This window comes from Apodemus sylvaticus, chromosome 21 (assembly GCF_947179515.1).
Source record: "Apodemus sylvaticus chromosome 21, mApoSyl1.1, whole genome shotgun sequence".
In the NCBI taxonomy this organism is placed as follows: Eukaryota; Metazoa; Chordata; class Mammalia; order Rodentia; family Muridae; genus Apodemus; species Apodemus sylvaticus.
Genome location: NC_067492.1, coordinates 1,907,727 through 1,935,407, shown reverse-complemented (window position 1 = coordinate 1,935,407; position 27,681 = coordinate 1,907,727). Strand labels below are relative to the sequence as shown.

Below are 27,681 nucleotides of genomic sequence, written 5' to 3'. Positions count from 1 at the left end.
AGTAGAACTCCTGTCCCCTCCCTCCCTCCCTCCCTCCCTCCCTCCCTCCCTCCCTCCCTCCCTCCCTCCCTCCCTCCCTTCCTTCCTTCCTTCCTTCCTTCCTTCCTTCCTTCCTTCCTTCCTTCCGAACCTTTTTCCTAAACAATCCACTTTCAACCTGTGTTTCCGAAGCTCTGACATTAGGTAGAATTTGCCACTTTTAGTACAACTTTTTGTTCATTTGTTTCTGTTGAGTATAGGACCCAGCCTCTCAGACATGCAAATGCTCTACTACAGAGTGGAAGTTTTTGTTTTGTTTTTAACATTAAGGGTTTCTATGTACTCTCTGAAATGTGCTAAATGTCCTAGATGTTAAAAACAACCAGCTTCTGGGAGATAGGCCATCTGATTTCTCAGAAAGTAAGAAACATTCAGAGCAGCAGCCTTCATTGACCAACCCCGTGTGCATACTTTCAAGCTGTTTGGTTTTCACTTATAGCCTGAACGGTGGCTGAAATCTCTTCCTAGGCACAATAATAACTATTTGTGGGTTATTAAAACATACATTGATATCAAACTCACTCTCTGTTTAAAATTTTAAAAAAAATCGAGACAGAATTTTATATATCCAAAGCTGATCTTGAACTTGCATTATAGGATGACTTTGAATTTCTGATCCTCTTATCTCCCAAATGCTGAGATTACAGTTGTATGCCACTGGGTCAAGATTATGTGACACTAAGGCAAACACTGTACCAATCCGCTTCCAACTGTTCTGCAACATCTGACTTCAAATGATTTTATATAACACGTCGCACTGTGGAGCCCAGTGGTGCTAACATTCTAAGTTGGCGTATATTCCACTTGGTAGGAATGGGTGACAGCGAAACCTTCATTGTCATGGTACATTGTTCCTACTGGAAGAGGAGATGCCTGATTAGTGTCACTTCCATGTGACAATAAATTGGACAGCAAGAATGCATCTGCAGGAGTTGAGCTTGTTGAGTGGGCAGGCCTTGTGCTGCTTGTTCAGCAGGGTACATTGGAGGAGTATGACCAGCTGTATAGTTGACAGTCTGCCATTGACTTTTGGAACCCACAGAATCTGGAAGACGGATGGATGAAAGACATTTAGAAGCTAAAGTATACATGAACCGTGATCTTTTGCAATAAGTTGGCAAAGTGATTGCAGTGTAGGCATGAAGGTGTGAGTTCAATCCTAGGACTCAGTGTTTTAAATGAGGCTGTGTGTGTACTGATGCATGCTTGTAATCTTGGCTCTGAAGACAGGGAGGCAAGATGTCCTTAGAACTCATTGACACACAACTTTGGTGAGCTTATAAATACAACCCTATTTTTCCTGTTCTTCTATCCACCACCTCACACCCTGTATGCTTTAAGATGTTTTTTTATTATTAAATAAGCTATTTTTAGTATAGAGCATCTTGTAGACATTCATTTGAACTCGTCTCCTTTTCTGGTACTTGGTATTGTCACCTGTTTCCTTCCTGTCTTGTCCCATCTCAGCCATGATATTGACTCTTCATTTTGTCAGTTATCGTTTATTTGTTTGTTAAGAATCTCATACTGTCCATGTTGACCTTAAGTGCTGGGATCACAGGCATGTGCTACCACATTCAGCCTTTAATGGTTACACATCTCAAAAGAACTGCGTCTTAAGATTTCCTTCCTGCCTTGAACATGTGTGCTCCATGCCCACCCCCGTGTTCAGATAAAGCCAACTATTTCCCTTGCCAGGAGCGCCTCGTTCCAGTGTTAAAAGTCAGGGTCCAGAACGGCAGTCCCAGTTACTTGATGCCATCTGCAGCATTGGCTGCTCATTTCCTACATCTTTCTTCCTTCCCCGAAGTCAAAATAGTCAGCTAAAATAAGAACCAGTGATAATATTTATATGTATGAGAATATACACATACAATATGAGTGTCTGGGACGGAGGGTAGCCTCAGGCATCTTCTTCAATTCTCTCCATTTTATTATTTGAGGCAGAGTCTCTCACTCAACCTACAGCTTACCAAAGTTCACTGTCAGTGAACTCTTAAGGACATCTTGTCTCCCAGTTTTCAGAGCTAAGGTTACAAGCATCCATCAGTACACAGCCTCTTTTAAAACATAGACTCTGGGACTGAAGAGATGGTTCAGCAGTTAAGAGCATTAACTGTTCTTCCAAAGGTCCTGGGTCCAATCCCAGCAACCACATGGTGGTTCCCAACCGTCCATAATGAGATCTGACACCCTCTTCTGGTGAGTCTGAAGACAGCTACCGTGTACTTAGATATAATAATAAATAAATCCTTAGACCAGAGCAGAGGTCCTAAATTCAAATTCCCAGCAACCACACGATGGCTCACAACCATCAGTACAGCTATAGTGTAATCATATATACATTAAATAGATAGATAGATAGATAGATAGATAGATAGATAGATAGATAGATAGATAGATAAATCTTTAAAACATAGACTCTGAGGATTGAACTCATATCTTCATGCCTATGCAGCAATCGCTTCACCAACTGAGACTCTTCTGTAGATCTAAGTCTGCATTCCTTTTACCCCATGGTTAACTTACTTTAAAGTTTGTGAAGCTGGTGAGGTTTGGTCTTCTGTTTTCATATGTGAATTAAGTGGCTTAAGAACTTAAGAGTCTTAGTTGTGAAGGTTTCCTAATCCCCACATAGATCGTCATAAATGAGAATAAGAACCAGGGCTACCTCAGGCTCTTTCATTCAGCCAGTGCCCTTGCCCTCAGAGGAGAGCGTCGATTGAATGAATATAAAATCTGTTCTATCCCGGGGATAGTGTATATGTCTTTAATCCTAGCACTTGAGGGGCAGAGGCTGTATCTTTGAGTTCACAGCCAGCCTGTTCTACAAAGTGAGTTCCAGGACAGGTAGGACTATGTATAAAAACCTTGTCTCCAAACACCAAAAAAGGAAAAGAAAAGGAAAGGAAGGAAGGAAGAAAGGAAGGAAGGAAGAAAACAGTTATAATTTCAATTTTGTATTTTTCTATTCAGTAATTCATTTAAAGGACATTAACTACCAGATCTTACAGTTTCGATATTTTATAGCTGTCTTAATGTCTGACTTACACCATGTCCACTCAGTGATGCTTTCAGCTGCATTTAATAAGAATCCTACTCCACAGTTTAAATGATAAGGAGACACAGTGTTTATACAGCCAGCAACTGTAGGCTTATTAGCCACATCCCATCGGGGTCAGCAGACACCAGTTCTTTCCTCCCTGCCTGCTACTCTGCCCACAGGGTAGCTTCACAGTTTCCTTTTTGTACCCTGCAGAAGGGAAGGATTCAGGGTGACAGGGTCGTGCCTGGCGCAGTGACCTTGGACTCCCATATCTACAGGGATATGGTTTCCATAGGTTGCTTTAAACTTAATGAATCGACCCCCTTGGAGCTTGGTCACTTCTGGGCACAATCTGAGTTTACAGGGAAGCAGAAAGGGAGAGATGAATTTTGAGTAAGCTAGCAGCAAGGAGCTCATTACAGCAAGCAGCAGCAGCAACACTGGTTATCAGTGAAAGAAAACAATGGCTGCTAACTGCAGGCTGGGAGTCAGCCTGTGAGAGTCCAGTATTTGGAGTGACCAAAGCGAAATGTTTCATTTACTCACTTTGAGCTTCCTCTCGCGAGGCCATTTTCTCCACAACCATTAATTCAAAAGTGCCCAGACTTTATTCTAGACTTCACAGTGACCCAGTCCTAACAAGGTACCTTTCAGAATTGAGAAGCTCAGTTTGTCACAGGGTCTAGAATTTTAATTGAGTCACATTTGCATCTGTTGAAAACATAGTGATTAGGTACATCTTAATTGCAGAATGACTGGCACATCAAAGGGAAGAAGCAGCTTCTCAATTTACCTTTAAAAAAGGAATGAGTATGTGCTGTCTTTATAGTAATCACTCAGGAAGGGACTGAGAGTTCGGTGCCAGGGGCAAGTCACCCAGTTAAAACATCAGGGGCTTCTGTTTTTGTTCCAAAGGAGTTAGCATCTTCTTTCACACAGGGTGTCTATAAAGATGAGCAGGATTAAAGTGGAAAACAGTAACATTTATGCTGCATTTAAAATAGTACATTATCTAAATATAAATTCATGATTAGTTCTGTGCTGGAGTTTATAATAGGAGCAGAACAGAAAAGTCACTTGCTGCTGACACAACACATTGTTAGTGTTTTCTTAGTAAAGTTATTGTTCCCATGAGTTTTTTGCATTTTCCTTGCCTAAGGTTGTAAACTATTTCATAATCCTTACAATAAAGCTAGTCTTCAATATATACAGATAGGTTTTAATCTTATCATCTACTATACCTGTGTCCTTAAATCATATACATGTTTTTCACAAGTTAAACACATGTAACCAATTCATTTGAACTTTTTTTAAAAAAGTATTTACACAGAGGAGAAGGGCATAGCAGGGAAATTCTTTTTGTTCTGAGTCAAAGTATATATAATGTGACTCCGTAAAAGAACATCTTATGTTTGTACATATGAAATTCCATATTGCTAAATATTTTTAATTAGTTGGCATTCGAAGAGATTGGTTAGATCAGTTTGCCCCCAGCAGCTTTTCTGTGATGAGGTATTACCTAAATCTGAATGGTAAGTGCAAGAATAATGAATCTTCTGATGTGTAAGTATCACTTAAACAGTGTACTTGCTAGGGCAGGAAAGTGAGATAGGAGTTTTCATTTCATAAAATGAGATTACAAAAGCAAAGTTAATAAATCATTTAATACTTCCTCTTTTTCGTCCAATTTAGGGAGTAAGTTGCATTACATACATGAAAAAATTATTCTGAATATGGAAAGAATTGGCACAAACACAGCTTCAGCATATAGTGAGTTGTGAAGGCACCATGTTTATTCTGTTAAAGAGCCAAGAGGAGACATATGCCCCCTGAAGTCCTGCCAAAACTATTAGGCAGAGAAACGACCGTATTGCTACTCCTGTTCCATTCATGATTTATGATAATGGTTGCTGTGGAACACTAAATCATTTACATTTATTGAGTTCTCTTTTGTTTCAGACATCGTAGAGGGTCGTAAAATGTATTAGATGATATATTTTATCAAATGTCGATATGTTTTAACAAATGTTGAAATGGTGATAGCACTAGACTATACCTGAGGCCAGTTAGAGCTAGTTCACTTACAGTGGGTATGTGTGCCTTAGCTTGATTATGGCTTGTTCTATGAGGTTTTGTTTGAGGAGAGCACGCATCTCCGGAAGGCAGAGGAATCCTGCTCAGATGCTGGATCCATGCGTGGATGAGAAGTCAGTGCCTTTTGTTTCCATAGTAGTCGCTTTGTAGCTGCCTTCTGTCAGCCATCTTCACTTCAGGAGTGATGTGAATTGGAGGCAGACATGTATTATTTGAAAAGGATAAGGAGACAAAAGATCGTATTCATTGGATGGAAGGTTTAATAGCAGTTTGTCCTCAAGCAGGACTCATAGAATATCCACCAGCTTTCAATCACCACATTGCAGTATTCCAGTATACATAGGTTTTGAATTTTCTGAGAACTCTTTCCTGGTAATTTGGTCAATCAACACAAGTTTGAGACCACACTCATTTCCCAAAGGATCGAAGTGATGGCTTATAAGTGGGTAGAACATAGCCATGTTTGGAGGCGTGAGGAGGGATCCTAAACCCTGCTAAAGGTGTAATTGCAGTCTCTTAGATAGCTCATATTTAGCAAGCTCATGGGCCACTGGCCAGGTTCATCATTTCTTGTTGTACACACATCACAAAAATTACAGCCTTAGTCCAGCATTGTATATAAGGTTACAGCATTGAATATAAGGTTACAGATTCTTTGTCTACCTGAAAATGTGGTCTAGCCTGTTCTAACAAACTCCCTCAGTTAATATCTGTGTGTTCACAGAGAGGAAAAGAAACACAATTTCAGAAATTTCTTTTTGTTTTGTTTATCCCACTTTGAGACAGGGCTTAATGTAGCCAAGGCTAGCCTCGGTTACTGTGTAGCTTAGTATGAGCTTGAACTCCACCTCCTAAGTGCTGGGATTATATGTGTGTACAACCACCCCTGGCCTATGTGGTACTGGTTATAGAACCCAGCTTCGTGAATGCCAGGCAAGCACTCCACCAACTGAGTTATATCCCAGGCTCGAAGAAAAGTGCTTTCTAGGCTACCATTTCTCCTGGAGGAAGATGCTGGCTCAAAGCCAGATAGCACCAATGTCAGAAAAGGCTAAAGACTTCTCTAAAGTCATTTTATAAGGGTCTGCAGTCCTCTGTGATCTGACCTAGCTTCCCAAGTGAGCACCTCCATGAAAGTCTCCAAGCCCTAGCACCCAATTGCTAACATAGCTTTTAAAAAACATGTGTATGCACGTGTCTGAATGTAGGTCTGTGCACATCTAAGTGATAGTAAGCACAAAGTTCAGAAAGAGAATCAGATTCCCTGGAGCTAGAGTTAAGTCAGGTGGTTATGAATATGTCTATTTTTTTAAAAAAATTATCTGTATATTTGTGAGCATATATGAGTGGATGCGCTTGTAGAACAGAAGTGATGAATCTCTTAGGAGCTAGAGTTACAGGCAATTGTGAACATAGCTATTATTTTTAAATTGTGTGTACATGTATGGGTATTAGCATGAGGGTGGTAGTGCTTGTAGAACAGAAGCAGTAGATTCCTTTAGAGCCAGAGTCACAGGTGGTTGTGAGCCAAACAGTGTGGGTACCAGGAACCAAACTCAGGTCCTCTGAAAGAGCAGGACACAGTCTTGACCACCCAGTCATCGCTCCAGCTGGTGTTTTGAAGCTTTGATTCCCCCTTAGTTGATTTTGGTTTTTTGTGATATATATATCACATATATACATATATATATGTATATGTACATACTTGTATATAGTGTTTTATATATATATATATATTTGAGTATACCATAGCAATCTTCAGACACACCAGAAGATGGCACCGGATCCCATTATAGATGGCTATGAGCCACCATGTAGTTGTTAGAAATTGAACTCAGGACCTCTGGACAAGCAGTCAGTTCTTTTAACCTCTGAGCCATCTCTCTAGTCCCCATTGGCTCCTGTCTTAAGCTGTGTGTCTAAGAATTTGTCTTCTTGGTTTTTGTCCTTCTACTCAAGAACGGGCACCTTTAAAACAATGCAGAATGGTGTTCCTTTGGCAAGGCTATGTTGCCATTTTGTCGACCACTCTCAGATTTGTGAGGATTTAATAACAGAGATCTGATGTGCTAGGATGCCCTCTACAGTCTTAGAATCTTGGTACTGACTTTACTACCCTAGTGCCTGTGGCTGAGAGGGAAGAAAGACTAAACTTCACATCAAGATCTATTGACTTGATTTGCCGGCCAAAACATTGAGAGAAAGCCTTATCTTTATATTTAACTCCATATGGATGCAAGTCCAAGAACATGGATCTATCTCTGTCAGAGCCAGAAAGAAACCTCCTTAGGATTCAGGAGTCACTTGAAGCCCTCACAATCTTTACTGTGTGTATTTGGAAGGTAGATTTATGGCTGGATCTCTGATATGATTTCTAACAGTTACTGTTTACAGTTTTTTGTCATTCTTTAAAATGCCGAACACTAAGGGTAACACTGGAAAGAGTGAGTTACAGACTTACTGTGACTGTGAGCCACCATGTGGTTGTTAGAAATTGAACTCAGGAGCCTCTCCACCTCTGCAGCTATGGAGTAGTACTGAGCAGATGGCCCAGTTGCTAAAGCGCTTGCCGCAGAAGCATGGTTCTCACTGTAGCTATTACATGCAGTGTTAGCCTCCCATAGTAATAACATAAGGAGAACCTGAAGATCTATTGTCTTCAGAAACCAAAAAAGCCTATTCTCCTGTGCTCAGATACCACATCTGAGTGTTTCAGGGAGCTTGGCACTGGAAGTTCATGCTGACATGGTAGTTGTTAGTGAGTGGTGTCGTTCAGCAGATGAAGGGTATCTGCAGGATTTTTAACCAAGGAGAAGGAAGCACAGAGGAGGTACAGTTTGCTTAGTTGGTTTTCACTTTGCAAATTAGAGTGCAGGATCCTGATGGGTACGCATGGCCTGAAGTCTTCCTAGCTCTCCTTTGCAGTGTAGACTCTGTAGCAATGAAAGCATCACACCATGTTTGCATACCCAGCCAGAAAGTTTTTCCTCTCCAAAGCTGGTGCCCCATCTCTATGCAGGACTTGCCTATGTGCCCAGATCACCATACCGTATGTACGTCCCTTCCGATTCTGCAAATAGTCCCAGTCGATGGAAGGTCTGTAGAATCTGTGGGAGAGTGAAGTCATGTGCAGCTTAGCGTTCTCACTTTGTTACCGAGGCTCACTGTCTTCCTTACCCCCTTTCTCCCCTCTTTCAAGTGGAAGAAGACACAGAGGAAAGCTCAAGGTCAGGGAGGGAGTCCGTGTCCACGTCCAGCGATCAGCCTTCCTATTCTCTGGAGAGACAAATGAATGGAGACCCAGAGAAAAGGGACAAGACAGAGAGGAAAAAGGACAAAACTGGGAAGGATAAGAAGAAAGACCGCGAGAAGGAGAAGGATAAACTGAAAGCCAAGAAGGGGATGCTGAAAGGCTTGGGGGACATGTTCAGGTAAGCATTCAAATACAAAGCAGGGACAGTCCTGGGCAGAGCCTCCAGTTCCTCAGCAATGGGATGCATGGAATACCTTCTCAACACGATGTGCAAATATCACAGGGCACAGTGACAGTAACCTAGCTGCTGTAGCTCGCTCTTTGGTATATACGTCCATCTAGGTGGCACATGACTGTAGGTGACTGGGGTTAACAATAAGCACATCTTTGAGACAAAGCCTAAATTCTTGTCTCCTTTCTGTTCCTAGCTACTGCATTTTTACTTTCTTGGGGATTTCAGCATTGTTATTTCTGAGCTATTTTAGCAGCCTTCATTGTGGTATCTTGCCAACCACACAACAGTGGTGTGGAACCATGAATTGTATCTTCCTCTCTTCCTCCCACTGCCTGCAAAAGGCCCGTTGAGAAAGAGGACCTATTAAAGTGATGTTTGTTCTTTTTCTGTGTGGGAACAATGGTTCATTATTTAAATTTAACACAGAGCTCAAGTTAGTTGTAGCATTTAAAGGCTCATTAATAACAAGTCTAATAAAAAAATGTTACAGATAGAGCTTCAATTAAGCTATGTTGATTAATTTAATACTTATTACTTCAGTCTGTAAAGATTTCATTAGATGTAGTTTCTGGCTGTTTCTTGACAGTTGGTTTTGTCCCTAAATTATACTCTAGGATTACTTAGCATATCATTTCTTACAAATAGCTGGCATACAATAAAAGGGCCAGACTCTTCGGAAGTTGCACCAAAAATCCCTGTCAATGTTCATCTTAGGTGATTTTTTACAAGATTCGGGTATCTAACATTAAATACAGAGGTGATAAATGGCCCACAAAGTAGCCCTAAACACAACAAGGAAATGTTTAAAGTTGATAATGCACTATGTACACAACCTCTTTTTTTTTTTTTTCAAAATAGAGTTCTCCAGCATTGTGAGTCTCTTCCCTTTCATTTGCTTTCAGTTCTAAAATGTGAATGCGAGTTTTTGTTTTGCTAGAATTTCTTGACTTATAGTCTTCAGGGTGCCCTCATCCTGAAGGCTACAGGGTACATTCTGCAGTTTTCACAGCAGTGTGTCCTGTGGCTGCCCAATGGGTCAAGGCTGGGCACGTATGACAGTGGAGACTCACATGGACTCACATGGCCTGCCAGCAGCTCAGCTTTACTATATAGGATATGTGTTTGCCTTCCACCCCGGCCAGTGCCTTGGCACCCTCACAGCTTTTCATGCGAGTCTTTCTTGTTAATATGCTGCTCTTTCTGACTGTGTTTTTCTCCCTGATGATCTTTCTTCATTATATTGCATATTGCATGCCCATACATATTTATAGGATGGAATCGTTGTAACCGCTACTAGATTCCAACTCCTCTGATACCTCAGGAAGCAGGGGGTTCGTTCCACTTTTGCCAAGTGGCAGCTCATGAGCTGGCACCCACACAATACACAGTAATGAGGCTGCCACCTATCAGTAACATCTTGAGAATCTGCACTGCTGTCTTTCTCTGTTAGACAAGAAAGAAGATGGAGGATACCGGCCCCAGGCCTGTGGCACCCTTCTGCCTACAGCTCTTCCCTGAAGTCTTACTAATAACAGTATATTCATGTTCTTTCATCACCAGAACTCACCTGAAAGGTTCGGGGCTCTGTCCTTTATGGGAAATAACAGATGTAGTTCCAACTTAAAAAGACTAGCTTAATTATAAGTGTTGTTTGTCTGCAGCTTGCAACTCCAGTGGTAGGACTTCTACTGAGGGTTAGTGGAAGGGATATGGGCCCTGAGGAGCAACTTTCTCTGCCTAGCACTGTGGCAAGCACTGCATGAAATGTCTCATTCTGAACCCATACACTTGCTTGATGTGAGAGACAGCTTTGAGACAAAGAAGTTGGCCCATTTGGAAATTCAAAAGCCTACAAAACTATGAAAATCAAATTATACATAATGGCACTAAAGGTTCTTATTTTGTTTTGTACAATCGAGTTCACATTTTCCCAGTGTTTAAGAACGGCTAGGAAGACAATCGCAGGCTCTTAAACTTCAATGGGCTCCTGGAATCGGCTGGAAGCTAACTTGTGACTTTAGCTCACATTGCCCATCTTTCGGGAGACTGTGCTAAAGTTGTTAATATAAATATTATTTTTAAAAAAAACCCAAATTATATTTTAAAATCAAAGGTAGCAAATGCTCAAAGTTCATTACTTTCTAGTCATCTTATTGTATATGATCTCTGCTTCTGAGATGACTAATAGTAGGCAGTTCTGCATACAGTGTACTTTGGGATGTTGCGCTGCCCTGCCTGGCTTGTGGGCAGCCATATCACACACCTCTAAATCCATCATCTTGGGAGCATACACCAGGGAGGCCAAGGAATCTCACAAGACAGGGTTGGGCTCACTCTACATGGTAGAGGACAAATGTGTTTCTGGGTAGGATTGCAGCATCTTTTCTGCCTGGGATGTGGATGAGAGCTAAGCCTATATGGATGCTTCAGCCTTCTCCTATTGAAGGCTGCCTGACACTGCTCCTTACAAATGAGTTAAACATACTCTTTAAACATGAAACGGTGTGTGTGTGTGTCTGTGTCTGTGAGAGACAGAGAAAGAGACAGAAACAGAGAGTGCTCTTACCTTTCCTTCCCAATGTTATTAGAATTTGTGGAGCCTCATTAGGATTTTCAAACATTTTATTGATTTTTTAAAAAAAGATAGATTTCATGTGTTATGTTTTGCCTGTGTCTACGTATGTGCACCATGAGTGAACTGGTGCCCATGGAGGTCTCCTGGATCCCTAACTGGAGTTATGGAATGTTTTAAGCCCCGATGTGTTACTGAGAATATAACTCTACCCCCACCCCCACCCCGCAAGGGCAACATACATTGCTAACCACTGAGATATCTGTCCAACTCCAAGTTTTCAAGCATTTTCAGTGGCCTTCTGTACCTGATGGGTTAAGGATTCGAGACAATCCAACCCTCTTGTTCTTTGGTATTCCCCCACCCCCTGGACTCCCTAAACTCCATATCGAGTGTAGTATGTTCTTGAAACGAGTTTCTTCTTTTTTCTTTGTGTCCTTTGAGCGAGACTAACATGCGATGCCCTTTGCAGTAGGTGGCACTTTAATAAAAAAAAAAAAAACAGGTCAGCATGTAAGTATCTGGTTTGCAAGGGTTCAAATAGGGCAGCCAGTGTGGGAGTCACAGTGCAGCTGTGTGTCTCTGTGTATTATTGCTCTTTTTTTTTTCTTTTTTTTTCTTTTTGCTATCTTGTGGTTTAGATAATAAAAAGAAAAGTCAAAGAAGACAGGGATTGTGAGGGAGGCTAGATACACACTGAGGTCAGAGGTCGATCTCAAGTGTCAGTAGTCCACTTTCCTGCTTGAGGCAGGGTCTCCTGTCACTGACCACTGCATATGCCTACCCATCTGGCCTGTGAGCTTCTGGGGACTCTCCTGTCTCTGCCTCTCACCTTGCCATATGTGCGCTAGGATTATGGATGTGCATTGCTATATTTGGCTTTATATGGAGTCTGGGGATCTGAACTCTAGTTCTTCTATTCATACAGAAAATACTGCAGCCTCTGAGCCATTTCCCCAGCCCAGGAGTCTAGCTTTTTACTTGATACAGCCACATAGAAGGTTTTTATTCAGGCTGGTGAGATGGCTCAGCCATTAAGAGCACTGGCAGCTCCTCCAAAGGTCATGATTTCAATTCCCAGCAACCATGTGGTGGCTCACAACCATCTATAGGGGTATCTGATGCCCTCTTCAGGCAGGCAGATATATATGTAACAGAATACTTATACATTAGCCAGAATACTCATATATTGTGTAGAAAGACCTGTCTCAAAAACCAACAGGTAACAAATAAGCACACACACCTACACATTCTGGACATTTAGCTTCCTATTTCTTATATTGAAGGGTCACAGATAATGCTTTAATTGTTGACAAACAGCTCCAAGAACAACTGTTTGGGTCACATGAATCCCTCTTCAGTTTGTCAGTTTTGGAGAGTGTCAGTTATGAAAGCTAGCTGCCTGGAGCTCCGTGTAAGTGACTAATTTAAATCGATAAAGACTCCATTAGCGAATGCGAGTGCCTTGTGTTTGTATGGACTTCTCATGCATGTGGCATCTTCTTTGGCTTAAAAGGACTCCCCTGCTGTCCGTCATTCAGATGTATTCCTATGTAAGAGACTCCAGAAGGAAAGGGCGGGGGTGGAGGGGGTGCCGAGTATAATTGTCCTCAGTACAGAGTGCCAAACCCAGGGAAAGTTTAAGATTCTCTGATTCTGGAGTATAGAACATTTCTGAGAACTCTGCGACTTCCTGTGGTTTCACTGTAGACAGAACAAGGAGGGAGGGCAAATGTCATAGAGTAACATGTGCAGCTTTAGGGGCAGCAAGAGCATTTCGAACAGTTTTTCAGCCTTGGCCTCAATCTTGTCAATGGTATTACCAACAAGACAGTAAAACTCTGTCTTACAGATAATAATAATTTTAAAGGACTTAATGCCCTTTTTGTCAGTGTGATATTGCTTCGATGTCTGTTGAGAGTCACAGCTCTCCTCAGCTGAGGATTCTTAGAAATGACCTGACTGTGCTCATCCCTCCATGTTATTACATTTTATGTTCTTTGTTTGTTTTGCAGGGGCATGTAGATAGGTTCTGGTGTGTGTGTGTGTGTGTGTGTGTGTGTGTGTGTGTGTGTGTAAAGTTAGTGGGAGGGAGAGAGTCCCTATATGTATGCATACAGAACCAAAAGACCAGCACTGAGTGTTTTCTTCAATTGCTTCTCTATATCACTGTCCCAGTATTTATATTGAGACAGGGTCTCACACTGGGACCAGGAGTTTGCTGGTTCAGTCAGACTCAACAGCCAGTGAAACTCAGAGATTCTTATTTTTCTCCTTTCTCAGTACTGGTCTTACTGGCTTATGTAGCCGAGCCCAGCCTTTTACATGGTGCTGAGTTTACATGGAAGAAATGTTCACCCACGGTGAGCCATGTCCCTGGACCCGTTTTTTGTCTTGTACGGCAGGATCTTTCCCAGGTTGCCCTTGAACTTGCAACTTTCCTCTGTCTCCTGCTTCTGCTTTTCCAGTGCAAGGATGGTAGGTGTGCACCATCATGCCCAGTTAAGATTTATAAGCCTGAAAAGCTATAACTGTGGGAAAGAAGAGCAAAAGTAACAATTCAGTCTTTCTTTAAAATGTATTTATTTCATATGTGTACATGTGTGTGGGCATGCATGCAATGGCTTATATATGTAACTCAGGCAAATTTGTGAGAGTCAATTCTCTCCGTGTGAGTCTCTGATGTCATTTGGGTCACTAGGATGGGTAGCAGGTACCTTTACTCACTGGGTCATCTCACCACTGCTGGAATCTTACTAAAATTGTATCCTGCAATGACAGTTAAAACAGTCACCTAGAACTGGTGACACTTCTTGATTTGGGTCTGGAAGAGGACACAGGTAACTGGGTTTGAGACATTGTTTAGGTAACATCAGATGTAATGCTAGAGCTCGCTCTTTAGAAAACCATCACTTAGGATCACAAGGTCAGATCTCAAACCTCACTGAAATGGTGTGGATGACCCATCTTGGGCTTTGCAGGGAAGGGCGAGTGCATGTGGCAGCTCTGTTGCTGTGCTTACTAACCTTGTCTGTACGTGTTTCTCATCCAGCCTGGCCAAACTGAAGCCGGAGAAGAGATGAACGGCATACCAGACTCAAACTGTCTTGAGCAGCACAAGTTGCACAATTATATTTTAAAGCGTGGTGGCTGGGCTGTGGCTCAGTCTAGAGTGCCTGCCTTGTGTGCACAAAGCCTTGGGCTCAATCCCCAGCACCTTATAAATTGGGTGTGGTGACACATGCTGGTAATCCTGGTATTTGGGATGTGGAGGCAGGATGATCAGAAGTTCAAGGTCATCCTCCACTACGTAGTGAGTTCGAGGACAGTCTGGGATCCATGAAACATGTCTCAAAGAAAGGTTTTTAAAATCCAAACAATAAATTTACTTTTAATGAATTCTTAGTGGCTGTTGATGAGTTTTGTTTATGCCATCAGTTTGGATGACTTAGGGATTTCTTTTACGGTTGATTTGGAACTTTCCATATTAATTTCATGCTTTGGGGTTTAAATTGTTTCAGAAGACAGGGATATGGGGTTTTGTTTTTTTTTTTTTTTTCTTTCTCGGTTTTTTTGTTTGTTTGTTTGTTTGTTTTTTATGCTTCTTAATTATCTCCTTTTTCTTACTGGATGAGCATAGCCATGAACAGATACCAATTGGATGTTTGAATCACGCATCCAAGATGAAATGCAGCAGTAAAGGTTCCAGTTTTGTCTCCCACATACCTTGGCAACAAGGGAAAACCCCAGACTGGGTTAGGGAGCAGGACTGAATTGAGAAATGTGAAGGACAATCATCCCTCCAACCTGGGGTGAAATGCAAGGTGCAAAGATCAGAAACCAAATGGTTGAGTCTGAAGGGACCTTTGGGCAAGTATCAGTCCCTCAGTGGGTTGCAGGTTCCAGACAGAAAAAGCAGTCAAGAAGAGTTTCTAGAGTGGCAAAATTGGCAGCTTCTCCCAGTGCTTCGAAGTAGGCCCACCTGTCCATAGGATTGTAGAGAGCAGGGGGTGGGGAAGGGCATACTCCGTAAGGAGTGTGTCTTAGTCAGGGTTTCTATTCCTGCACAAAACATCATAACCAGGAAGCAAGTTGAGGAGGAAAAGGTTTATTCATTTATACTTCCACACTGCTGTTCATCACCAAGGAAGTCAGGACAGGAACTCACACAGGGCAGGAACCTGGAAGCAGGAGCTGATGCAGAGGCCATGGAGGAATGCGGCTTACTGGCTTGCTTCCCCTGGCTTGCTCAGTTTGCTTCCTTGTAGAACCCAGGACCACCATCCCAGGAATGGCACCACCCACAATGGGCGGGGCCTTCCCTTCTTTGATCACCAATTGAGAAAATGCCTTACAGCTGGATCTCATGGAGGCATTTCCTCCAGGGAGGCTCCTTTTTCTGTGATAACTCCAGCTTATGACAAGTTGACACACAAAGTCAACCAGTACAGAGCTTTTGTAGGAAGAGCGGCATGGCCCTGTGTTCTGTGTCCATGTGGTGGAGCACAACTGTCTTCTGCTTAGGGGGAAGCTGGCTGCCCTGTAAGTAGTTGTAACTCTCCATCTCTTCATTATTCATGCTCCTGGAAGTCTCAGATACACTTGCTTCTGTCTCCTGAGATGTTGGAGCTGTGTGTCCTGATAAGACATGGGCTTGAAGATGGAAATCCTTCAGAAAAGACTGGCCTGGAGTCAGTCTGGGTGGGAAAAGTCTTGACTCCTTGCTGCTTTTATGGAAATATACAGTCCCCAACTAACCCTGGAAGACCCTCACCTGACCTTAAGGAGGCAGCTAGTACATGTCTTTTGCCTTTGAAAATCCAGTAATGCCTGGAATTTTAGGGCACAGTTCCAATTGCCATGTGTTTTAAAGGGGCCAGTTTTACATTGATGAAATTAGATGGTGGCTTGTGTATTCTTTTTGAGATTTCAAAGACTGCAGTTAAAACATGAAAATACAGAAGGCCCAGTTGATAGATTGTCTGCCCAGCATGCACAAACCCTTGGGTGTGATCCCTAACATTTCATAAACTGGGTATGGTGGTATGTGCTTATAATTTCAGGATTCAGATGTTACAAGCAGGAAGAACAGGTCAACCTTGTCTGCATTAGTAGTGAGCTCAAAATTAGCCTGAGATACATGAGACCCTGTATCAAAAAGATAAAATACAAAACAAAACAGAAAATTTACAAAACTGCCTCTGTAAATAAAACAGTGACACATTAAAATGGAAAGAAAGAATGAGAATAGAAACATTTTTTATTCTTGTGTTTTTTTTTTATTGTTCATTTGTTTTTATTGTCCCTGAGAAAGAGAATAACCTTCTTTTATAATTGCCCAAACCTGAGAGGTTTATTCAAACTAAATTCTGAATCTGTAAATCCCAAGGGCAATGTAGTATGTGCCACTTTTAATTCAAACCAGAGTAGGGTTTCCTGTTTTTTAACTGTGGAATCTAAGTATCAGATTGACCTATTAGTAATGATGAGTTCAGGCGACTGATCTGTATTTTCCAAGTGTCCTTCTCATTAGAACATTTAAATGGAGTTCTCTAACACCCACCGGGCGGATGGCTCCACAGTTGCCTGCATGTAGAGGTGAGGTGATCCGGAGCTGGCAGCTGCTGTCCTCTGCAGACAGTGTGGGGTGAATATAAAACATCCACATGAGGAAGACGACACCTGCTTTGTCCTCTCTATAAAGCAAACCAGTTTTTAAAAGGAATTTTTTTTTCGACAGTTCTGAGCTGCTAAGTCAATTTCGAGCCTAGACTCTGTAGAAAATGGAATCTTTTCCCTGCAGTTGACGTGAAAATTGAAGGCTAGTGACTATTCACTTTCTAATAATGCAGGGTAAATAAATGCTATCACACCGCTGAACGATGTACTGGAGACGGGCTCTGCAGCTTCCCCTTCAGAGTGGCGCTTTTATCTGTGCCATTGGAGGCCCTGTATCTTTTACATTTAATGTGATATGTCAAGTAGACCTTATTCCAAAATGTGTTTTTATCGAGCCACAGATTAATACACAAAGCAATTGTTTCATCTTCTTGAGGGACTTTTAAGGAAATGTCTGGAAGCCTGATGTCCTGCATAACTGAGTAGCTTATGGCTTTCTTCTAATGTATGTTTGATAATTGCTTAGTTAGAAACAGAAGATTGAGTTTCCCCTCATAGTTGAACAAGTGTGAGACCTGCTCTTGGCCTCCATGCTTGAGTTTTGCGTTGTTCTGGGGTCCTGAGCATGCTTTCAGTGGTGGTGGGGGTGGGGGTCAGTGGTTCTGGAGCCACTCTGGCCCTTGTTGACCTGTTCCAGGCCCTGTTGCTAATATTTCCTTCTCCTTCACCCTGCATCTTCCCTGCCTGATTGCCCCCACTGTCCTGCAGCCTACGACCATCCTCCATCATGGAGAAGAATCCCTCAGCTATACCTCCCTTTCCAACTCCTTCTTTTTCCTTCTCTTGACAGCAAACTCTTTGCTGTTTCCATTTTCACACATGCCCCTACCAGTCTTATGTAGATCAGGCTAGACTCCAACTCTCTGTGTAGCCAAGAATGATCTTGAGTATCTGATCCTCCTGCACCACCTCCTGAGTGCTGGGATAACAGGTGTATACCACCACACCTCATTTATGTGTGCTGGGGGTGGAGCCAAAGCCTTGTACATGTCAGGCATCCTGCTAAATGAACCATATTTTGAACCACTCCCCTTTTCCCTTGCACCCTTTCACTAAGTCTCTAACTGATCCTGCTCTGCAAAGCTCTCCAGCAGTGTCCATTCTGATGCTCTCACTCTTCCTAGCCTCTGCTGGGCTCATGGGCTTGCTGTATGCTCATACAGCTATGCTGTATGCACTGCTCGCTTCCTAATCCTATGCTGTCTAGTCCTCTTGTGCTGGGGTTCTGCAGGACTTGTCCTTTCTCCCCTTCTCTTACACTTTTGGTTGTGAACCTCCCCTTTAAGGACTGAGCCATCTCTCCAGCCCCTTTCTCCTCTTCTCTATTTTGTTTTCTTTCTCATTTTCAGTAGTATAGAGAGCAGGTGTTATCTGTAACAGAGCCTTCAGGTTCTTGGGGTAAGGAGAGGACTCCCAAGTTTATACCTCTTTCTCAGGCATCTCCTCTCAGGCAGTGCCCTCTTTGACATTTTTGCTTGGGTATGGGCTGGTGCCTGCAAGACTGTGTGGTCTCTGTCTGCCCCCAGATCTGTGTGTCTGCCTCTTCCCTTTCTTGGCATGAGTCTCTTCTTCTCTTGATTAGCTCCAAAACTTTGGGACAACTCTTGATAGCAATGCTTATATGCTTGTGAGTATGCAGAAGCCTGTTCTAGCCCCAGTCTATCTCCCTGAGGATTCACTGCTTGTGTTGGTTTCATGGTGGCCACAGAAGGCAACTCATCAATGACCAGAGTCAAAATGGAGGATATAAGGTATCTATGGGGCAACTTTTGGAGTTGCCTGGGGAGTTGAAGTAGAAGGCCTGAGTATTTTCAATCTTCTGGCCCATGCCTGCAGTCTGTACTCTTGCTGGTTTAGCGAATGCCCATTGCAGCTGGAATCCAGAAGCTGTAGTGAATCCATCAGTAAACCCCCCATGGCTTTCCATATCACCTAGTTCCAACTGGAAATCTTAGTCATGGCCCCCCAGAGCATCACCTGACCTGGGATGCTGATCCCCTTTGTTCTTCTACATCCCTGAAGGGCATCTATTCCTGACCTTCTCTTCTCTGACACCACCTAGTCACCAGAACCTGTTCTTTCTTTTTATCCCTCTACCTGAATATTGTTTCTGAGAGTTCCCATCTACACACACACACACACACACACACACACACACATACACACACACACACACACACACACACACACACACACACACAAGCATACTGCACTCTTTGCTACATTGGCAAGGCATTTTTGCTTCACTTCTTGTTATAATTTATCTTTTCTCCTTTCCACTGGCTATTGCCTATGAATATCTTTTTCCTTGGGTTAAAGTGGACAATGGCAAAGAATGTTAACTTCTTTGCCTGCTGTATCCTTGGCAGACTGATACACAGCATCCAGGAATTATAACAGAAGCTAACTGAGCATAACTCCCTCCTTGACTTCCACCTCTGTGCCTAAGGTTTCTTCTCCTGCTTTTGGGGCAACTCTACCCAGCTCCCTGGGACTATTCAGAGTGCCTGACTATAATATCACCTCAGAGCAGCCATCAAACATTGGCCCAGAAGCCAGTATAAACATACCCCTGGTTCCTGGATCATTAACTATAAGTGGAGTTTTATACCCTAAGCCATAAAGGGAAGCCTTCTAAGGAAGACATTATGGAGTCAGGTGCTGGCAGAAATCACAGTCACTAGCATCTGAATCCCAGAGGACATTACACTAAGCAGGATTGCATTCCTGAGCTGATCTACATCACCAGATACTCCCTGCCCTCAGGATGATGGCCTTGGGAGTACCTTCCTTTGGCTGGCTTTCCAGAATTCCCTTTTTCATGTATCTCTTTCTCTGGCCAGTGTTCCTAGCTACTTCCTAGAAACTTCCACCCTTCTCCTTACCCACAAGGATCAACTTCTTTTAAATCTGGACAGTGGCAACAAGTGTTGAGCAAACCTAACCTGTTTAGCAGTAGACAGGTAATCGAGACACTCTTATCTGAAGGAACTATGCATTTGTGGCAATGACAGTGCCCCCTTTCGAAGAGGATCCCATTGTCCACATCTGCCTTGCACATGTGTATCCTGGCACTAAGCAGACATCACAGGTATTCTTTCCATGTTATGCAACATGTTACATGTCTATTACATGTTATGATAGATGTGTTCTTCTGTGCTCAGCTTTGCACAGAAGGTATCCTAGCCATGTGCATTTCTACATATTGGGCTATTCATAGCTCCCCAGGTCTGAGGTTGTATGTTCTGGAGGTGATCAATTCAAGTATGATGTAATGCTACAGTTGCCACATGAGGGTTCAAAGATTCAAAGCATCAGATTCAGAAAATGGGGTAGGATCCTTCCTTCAAAGAAGCCCAGAACCCTCACTCACAGGGTGTGAGCTGCTACTGAAGCATATGTCAGCCCCAGGTCTTTGTCTCCCTGAATAGCAATTCACACATGCAAGCACACATGTGCCTCGACAACAGGGGGTGCTCTGGAGCTGTCACAGTCCCCTGCAGGGCAACCTGGAATGCACATGCTGCTGCTGTGTGAACTCAGCTGGGACCTAACCCACTCCTGCAGCTCAGCATCTTCAGGCACTCCTAAATGAGGTGTGGTTTGACAGGGTGATGACAGCCACACCTCCTTACCCTCGCTTTCCATAATATTTATAATACTTATATTGTAATTAACTGCTCCCCCCCCTCCCAGGCTCTCTATCTCTCCTTATGTAACTATTTTCTGTCTTTGAAAAAGAAAACTAAGGGGATCCAGGGATGCGGCTCCATAGGCTCACACTGCATAGATTGAACACACATGCAGGCCCATTACTAGGAATGGGGGGTGAAGGCAGAAGGATGGGAAGGTCAAGGTCATCCTACACTACAGGACCCCCTCATCTCAGGAAGAGAAAGATGATGTCATATTATGGGTCTCCAATGGGATAAGTTTCTGTTCAACACCGCTCCTGGGCCCTGTTTTAGGCTTTGTAGGGCCATGACTTCTTTACAGGAAGAGCTTTCCTTGGGCAGCCTGCTGCAGCTGGCGTTTAGCAGCCATTGCATGCTGAAACTGGTGTACATCTGCTGAGAACATTATTTTTCCCTAACCCACTTAATCCTTGCCATAACCCTAGAAGGTGCTATTTTTAGCTGCATTTTATGGGTGGAGAGACTAACAACATCGGGGCTTGATGAAGTGACTTAACTTGCCAAGTCACACCGTGAAGTGGGAGTGGCGCACCCTGAAATTCGACATTCTACCTTGGGGCCAAATCCTGGATCCAGGTGCCAAACTGGCCAGCCATTTTTGTCTCTTTTGGGATCCATGCTGCCGGACCTGTGCATGGGCCACAGCTGATGTGAAATCCACCCCCACAGCTATAACATGTGCTGCCAAAGCTAATGTTCCTGTTCTAGCTCTGAGATATAGGAGTTCATGACCTTTGGTCCTGACTGCTCAGTTTCATTTCTGCCTGATTTCTGCACTGTTTTCTCTCTATGCCTCCAGGTTCTTTTATTACCCCCAAATTATTCTTTTCTTTCCTCCTCCACCCAGCCCTTTCCTGGGATAGAACCCAAAGCTTCCTGCCCGCCAGGCAAGAACTCTGCAGTTTGCCTACACTTCCCCAGCCCATCCTCCAAAACTGATCTTAAGGCTCTTGTTACCAAATCAAATATTGCCACCTGTACATACCTCCTCTCCTGAGTGACTGTCCTTCATGTGACGGCAGAGTCCCTTCCCCAATACTGATGGTAAGCAGAACCTGCGCATTCTCCTCCTACTGTTCAGGATATGCCCACAGAACTCTGGTGCCAGTCACAGTTCTACCAGTCATCTACCCCATCCCTTAAGTGCACCTTCTTGTACCTCAGACCGCTCTCTACCTCTGCTGTTCTTCGCTCTGGAAACAAGTACACATACAGTCATCCTCGCCTGCTCAGAACCTGTCTGCACTCCTTCCTCCAGGGATAATTCTACCTTGGCTGTCTGTCTGCCCACCTGATGCTGACTGTGCAGAAGAGCATGTTGCTCCTTTCAGGCTCTGCCCAGGACAAGATGCTGTGCTCAGCATGTCTCCTCCTGCGGTTCTCTCTGGAATCTTCAAGCCTCACCTCTGGGGTCCAGGGCTGTGGCTCAGTGATGGATTTTTTTTTCCGCCATATATGAGGTCCTGATGCTGTGTCCAGTCACTGTCTGTTTATGCAGTGACTCTTAGACATTCTCTACCCTTGTAACTGATGGGAACCACATCTCAAGATAAAATTTTAAACCTTAAGGATTTCACTTTTTTTTTTATTCTGAAGTGGGGGAAAAGCACTTTTAGGCTTACTTCTGGAATAGCCCTGAGTCTGGCAGGCACATTTTCTGCCACTGGATCGCATGCTCCAAAGAGCCTTTTTCCTGTTTTGTAATCACAGATGATGTCATCTTTTCTCTCTCAGAGGGTTGATTCTGACATGGTTACTTATAAGAAAACAATCATGGGTGTGAGTGGCCAGAAATTGTCCTCGTTTTTTGTTTTTGTTTGTTAGTTTAAGGCAGGGCTCCTGTAGCCCAGCTGGCCTGAAGCTCACTGTGTAGCCTAGGACTTTGACCTTCAAAGCCTGTTGACTCTACCTCTGGGAGTACTGAGATTATAGGATAGGCATGTCCCAATAACACACTTGGTTCTATTCAGAGCTGACAGCCCCCTGCTAGGAAAGCCCCTCACCCACAGACACACATCCCCACCCGCAGTCAAAGTTCACCTGTAACACTTTCCTTGGGCATCACAGCAGCTCCTGGACATTGATTGGAGTGTGGTGGCAAAGTAGAAGTTGTCACGTCTGTAAGCATGCCACCGAGCTGTCTTGCTGTAATGAAGAAAGGTTGATGACTCTCTGGTCAGGCTTGGTTTGGCACGCCCTCCCCAGGGGGGTGTGGACTTGCAAATGAGCAGCCAAACCATATGAGCAGCTGCCAGTCAGCACTTCCTGATGAGCTCACAGTTAAAAATTAACTTTTACTACTCCTCTGGTCAGTCCCTGCTGAAGCTCACCTGCAGAGAAGGAAGTTGGTATGACCCAACCGGGCACTGTCTAAAAGTATATCCCAACCCAGTACTGTCTGTCTCCAAGTTCCTGGTGCAGAATCTCCATGCCTCATGCAGGAGACAGCCGCTGAAGGGAGTGCCTTCTATCCCTCCACACATCTAAACTCCATTTTCATCCCATCCTGTCAGCTGTACTGTTAAGACACATTTGTACATTAACACAGTTACATGCACCTAAAATCCAACCCTCTGACAAAAAGCCTCCAGGCAGAGAAAGAAACTATTTCGCCCTCATCTGGCGATAATGGATTCTGATGCAGAGGAAAGGAATATGGGTTTTTTTCCAACGTAGACCTAGCACCCATGATGGCTTTAATAATTGTGAGGCACAGCCAGTTTTCATGCTGTCAGCAGTATTTAGAATAAGGCCACTACTGGCTGATGGCAGGTGCTGGCTTCATGAGTGGGTTCCACCCCAGTGGGCTGTGTGAAAGGGTAGTCTGGGCTCTGTCCTGGGAACTCAGTGCTGAAGGGTCTATCCTTGACTAGCAAGTCTGTCTACATTCAGAAAATGAATTAGGAACTGAATAGAGTGGTTTGCTTCAACAGGTTCCCCAGTGTTCTAACCATTCACTGTAGTAATAAAGTATGCTCGGGCTTGTTGACCGTCATACATGTATACCCAAAATATCTCAAAGCATCACACACATCGCCCTTTGTTCCCCTCTGGTCATGCTAGATATGCAGCCATAGTGGAAAGAAGAGTGCACGGTTGAATCTGCCCTCAGTGTTTACCGCTCACCCTGGGCATTACTTTTGTGCCATGCACATGGTCCAGAATCACAAGCCACCACAAGAAACACTGATCCTGTTTCTAATCAGAGCTTAGGTCAGCACTGGTCACTGCTGCTGTTGCTATTATTCCTAACTCATTTTGTTTGTTGTTTGTTTTTGTTTGTTTTTGGGACAGTATCTCATACCTGTTAACCCAGAAATGATAGCAGTAGTTGGATTATAGGGTTCAGGATGTGAAGGGCTCATTTGTAAATAAAGTATTCCCAAAGTACAGCTTGCTGGAACAGCAAATTACTGGCAAATCTTGCTGACTGTGGTTTGTGTCTTACCTGAGCAGAGAGAGGAGTTATGGCGTGCTTACTAGGTTTCTTTTTATCATGTGCTTGAAGCCAGTGTCTTCCATATATGGCCTTCCCAGAGGTCTTGGTGGGTGAGAATCAAAATTGGTACCTGCCTCTAAACTTTCTTCATATTTCCCCCCTGAGAAAGTACTAAGTCAGAAATAATAGGTGTAATCAAAGCACCAGCTTTATTTATTTTCTCCCTCCCTCCCCCCTCTTTCCTTTCTCCCTTCCCCCCTTCTCCCTCCTCCCTTTTCCCTCCTCATTTCTACCTGTCTCTTTTCTTCTTTTCCACTTTCGCTTTTGCAGTGGTTAGGATCAAACCCCAGGCTTCGTACATGCTAGGCAGGCACTTTATCAACAGACCTATATTCCAGTCAACTTTTAGAAGTTTATTCATTTGAAACTGTTTTTATAATGTACTACCATCTACCATGACTTCACCTGTGACCTCAATATCTTTTATTTCCAGAGTCCCTGTCATTCAGACTCAAAAACAAATAAAATAGAAAATAAAAAGTAGCCATAATTTTTGTTAAGAAAACATGTAATTCTTCATTTGTAGATCCAATTTTAAGATTTTGCTTTTATTTTTATTCACATGGTGGGGGAGGCAAGGCGAGTGAAGAAAGTGCATCTGATCTTCTGGAGCTGGGGTTGAAGGTAGCTGTGATCTTATGAGAGCGGAACCCAAGTTTTCTGAAAGAGCCATGGGTATTCTTAGCCAGCAAGCCATCTCTCTGTTCCCAGGTTCTACACTTATGAGTTCAGTAAGAAGTTACGCTTCTGTAAGCAGTGTTCCACTTTGTTTCCATGCACAAGTAACCAGGAAAAGGGCTTTCTTCCCTGAGAAGCACCTCCGTCCTTTGAGCCACATGGGCAATGGACAACAAATAACTAAGGAGAAAGCACAGCTGATGTAGCTGATGCTGACCTTCAACTCTCCGGGTCTGCACCAATACACCTAGTATGTGCAGTGCGCATCGAACACAGGGTTCTGTGCATGCTAGGCAAGGACTCTACCAACTGAGCTCTAATCCCAGTCCATATTCTATTTTCAAATTGCAGTAAAATATGCAGAGCATAGTGTTTAGTAGCTTGACCATTTTGGGGTATAGTTCAGGGGCATGACATCATGCACCTTCCATCTCCAGAGCTCAGTCATCTTACACAGCTGCCATTCTGAGTCTATTAAACAAGGGCTCCTGAGTGCTCTCCACGCCACCCTCTCTGTGAATCCAACCTCTCTATGTTCTTCACAGAAAGGGCATTATCCAGCATTAATCACCCCACCCTCATTAATGTCATGTGATGTGATGTCCCTAGGATTTTTTAATCTGTACTTACCGTGTGTCAGAAGTTCCCTCTTTTCAAGTCTGAGTAGCGTTTCATAGCATGAGCACACTCTCTTGTTAACAGTTCATCTCTTTATACTCTGAGGCTCTGGCTGCTGCTGCTGTAAATGAATGTCTGTCTATACATTTCTATCCTCAACGTCATCACACCATTACAACTCCAGCCATTTCCTTGGTGTTCTTAGCAGTAACAAGAGTGAAGGAAGAAGCTATGTCAGCCTCTTCTCAGGCTTCTTTTTATCTCAATCATTGATCTCTATGAGATGGAAATCACAGCAATGATGTACATAGTTAATATTTGTCAAGTGCTTACCACAGTGTTCCTTTCTTGGAGCCCTGACAACCTGTGAGGAAGCCTGCATCTTAGCAGAAAAGTAGTTTAGGCTCAAAGTGATCAAACCAGTTCCCTTTAGTTACAACTCTTCATTATCATAGAGCAAACTAGGCAGGAGGACTCAGGACGCTGGCTTCAGAGCTAATAATGTCTTGTTTCTTTTGCATTTTATGCATGTGCATGTGGTGCACCTCTGTATGTGTTTGTGTGCAGGTGTGCACTTTGTTGAGCCCAGCAGCTCACATCAGGCATTTTTGTTTTGTTTTGTTTTCAGTTTATCTTAGTCAGGGTTTCTATTCCTGCACAAACATAATGACCAAGAAGCAAGTTGGGGAGGAAAGGGTTTATTCAGCTTACACTTCCATGTTGCAGTTCATCACTAAAGGAAGTCAGGACTGGAACTCAAGCAGGTCAGGAAGCAGGAGCTGATGCAGAGGCCATAGAGGGATGTTTCTTACTGGCTGCTTCCCCTAGCTTGCTCAGCCTGCTCTCTTATAGAAGCCAAGAGCACCAGCCCAAAGGTGGTACCACCCAAAAGGGGCTCTCCCCACTTGATCACTAATTGAGAAAATGCCCCACAGCTGGATCTCATGGAAGCAGTTCCCCAACTGAAGCTCCTTTCTTTGTGATAACTCCAGCCTGTGTCAAGTTGACACACAAAACTGGCCAGTACACAGTTCTATACTTTCATCTTATGGGGTAGAATAGCTTTTGGGTTTGAACACACAAATTTAGCTAAAATGTCTGACCAGCAAGCCCCAGGGATACTACTATCTCTACTTCTCCAGTTCCTGGTTTATAGGTGTACATTGCAGGCACATATATATATGCCTTGGGGGTCCAAACTCGGGTCTCCATGCCTCTATTGCGAGGAAATACCCACTGAGCCAGCCATCTTTACAGCACCAGATTCCATGCTTCTGCAGACTTTTATCTGTCTCTTGGAATGCTGGAACATTACTGCTGAAATTCCTTACATGGAGGAGGCATAAACATCCTCCTCAGAAGGACTGGTCTTCACTTAGCAGGGATGGTGGCTTTCCTGTAGCTGGATGGATACCCTCTCCTCCAAGTCTTTCCCTTAGACCCTGAGGGCATGTGCAGTTTGGGCAGAATTGAATGCAGCTGATTGGGAGAGATACTGGATGCTCAGGATTCTCATGACCATCCCCACCCCTTTCTATTTGAGTATCTGGGATGATCTTTGGTAATCAGACCTTATTGAATGTCTGAGGATGGTGGCAATTTGGCTTGGTGACATTCCTGTGCCACAGAAGTCTAGCTCTGTTTGAATGGAACATATTTCCTTCCCCAACCAAATCCAGACTCTGCTAGAAGGAAGAGGATAGTGAATATTGGACGAGCAATTCACAGACCTATTTGGGCACTTGCTGTGGATGCTGGCTCTATAAGCTCCATTTTTATGGTCAGGTGACCTCTAGGACTCAAAATTGCATGTGCTATGTTGCTGGGCAACAACACTATCCACTATCACCCACTCCTTGGTGGTACAAAGACCAAAGGCCATGCAATTTTGGTTTACCTAGACCACTGTCAGAAGCCATCTAGGAAAAGATAAGGCATGCAATTAAATTTTCTGGAAATATCCCCCCATTTTGCATGGCCTGCAGTGGGTCAGGGCTCTGAGATGCAGGGTCTTTAGAGACTTCATCCCAGGATTGCTACTTGCTGTTGATATACCTTTCCTGTCACTATTACATTAGTCTAATGATTCATGGGCATCAGCCCATTCTATTGAGCAAATTTCCTGCAGATCAACATGAAGAGGAACTTTCATGAATTAATGCTGTTTAGGTGAATTAAAACATTCCTGATTTGATTCAAATAATTTTAGGAGGAAAATTTAAGGACATGGTTTTCACTGTTTTGCTAGAAAGATAAAATAAAGTTAGAATGAA

The 27,681-nt window shown here is 43.4% G+C and overlaps 1 protein-coding gene across 11 annotated transcripts in view; it reads left to right on the top strand.

Annotated features, from left to right (window-relative positions):
• Positions 1-27,681, top strand: part of Pard3 (par-3 family cell polarity regulator) — a 548,938-nt gene that overhangs the window by 347,557 nt on the left and 173,700 nt on the right. For 8 of the 11 annotated variants that reach the window (XM_052166623.1, XM_052166619.1, XM_052166621.1 and 5 more), the window contains one exon: positions 8,379-8,610. In XM_052166623.1, coding sequence (XP_052022583.1) covers positions 8,379-8,610 — 232 coding nt within the window. Of the gene's footprint in view, positions 1-8,378; positions 8,611-14,291; positions 14,609-27,681 lie in introns of those variants that run through there. The other 3 variants (XM_052166626.1, XM_052166625.1, XM_052166624.1) reach the window with 1 other exon arrangement.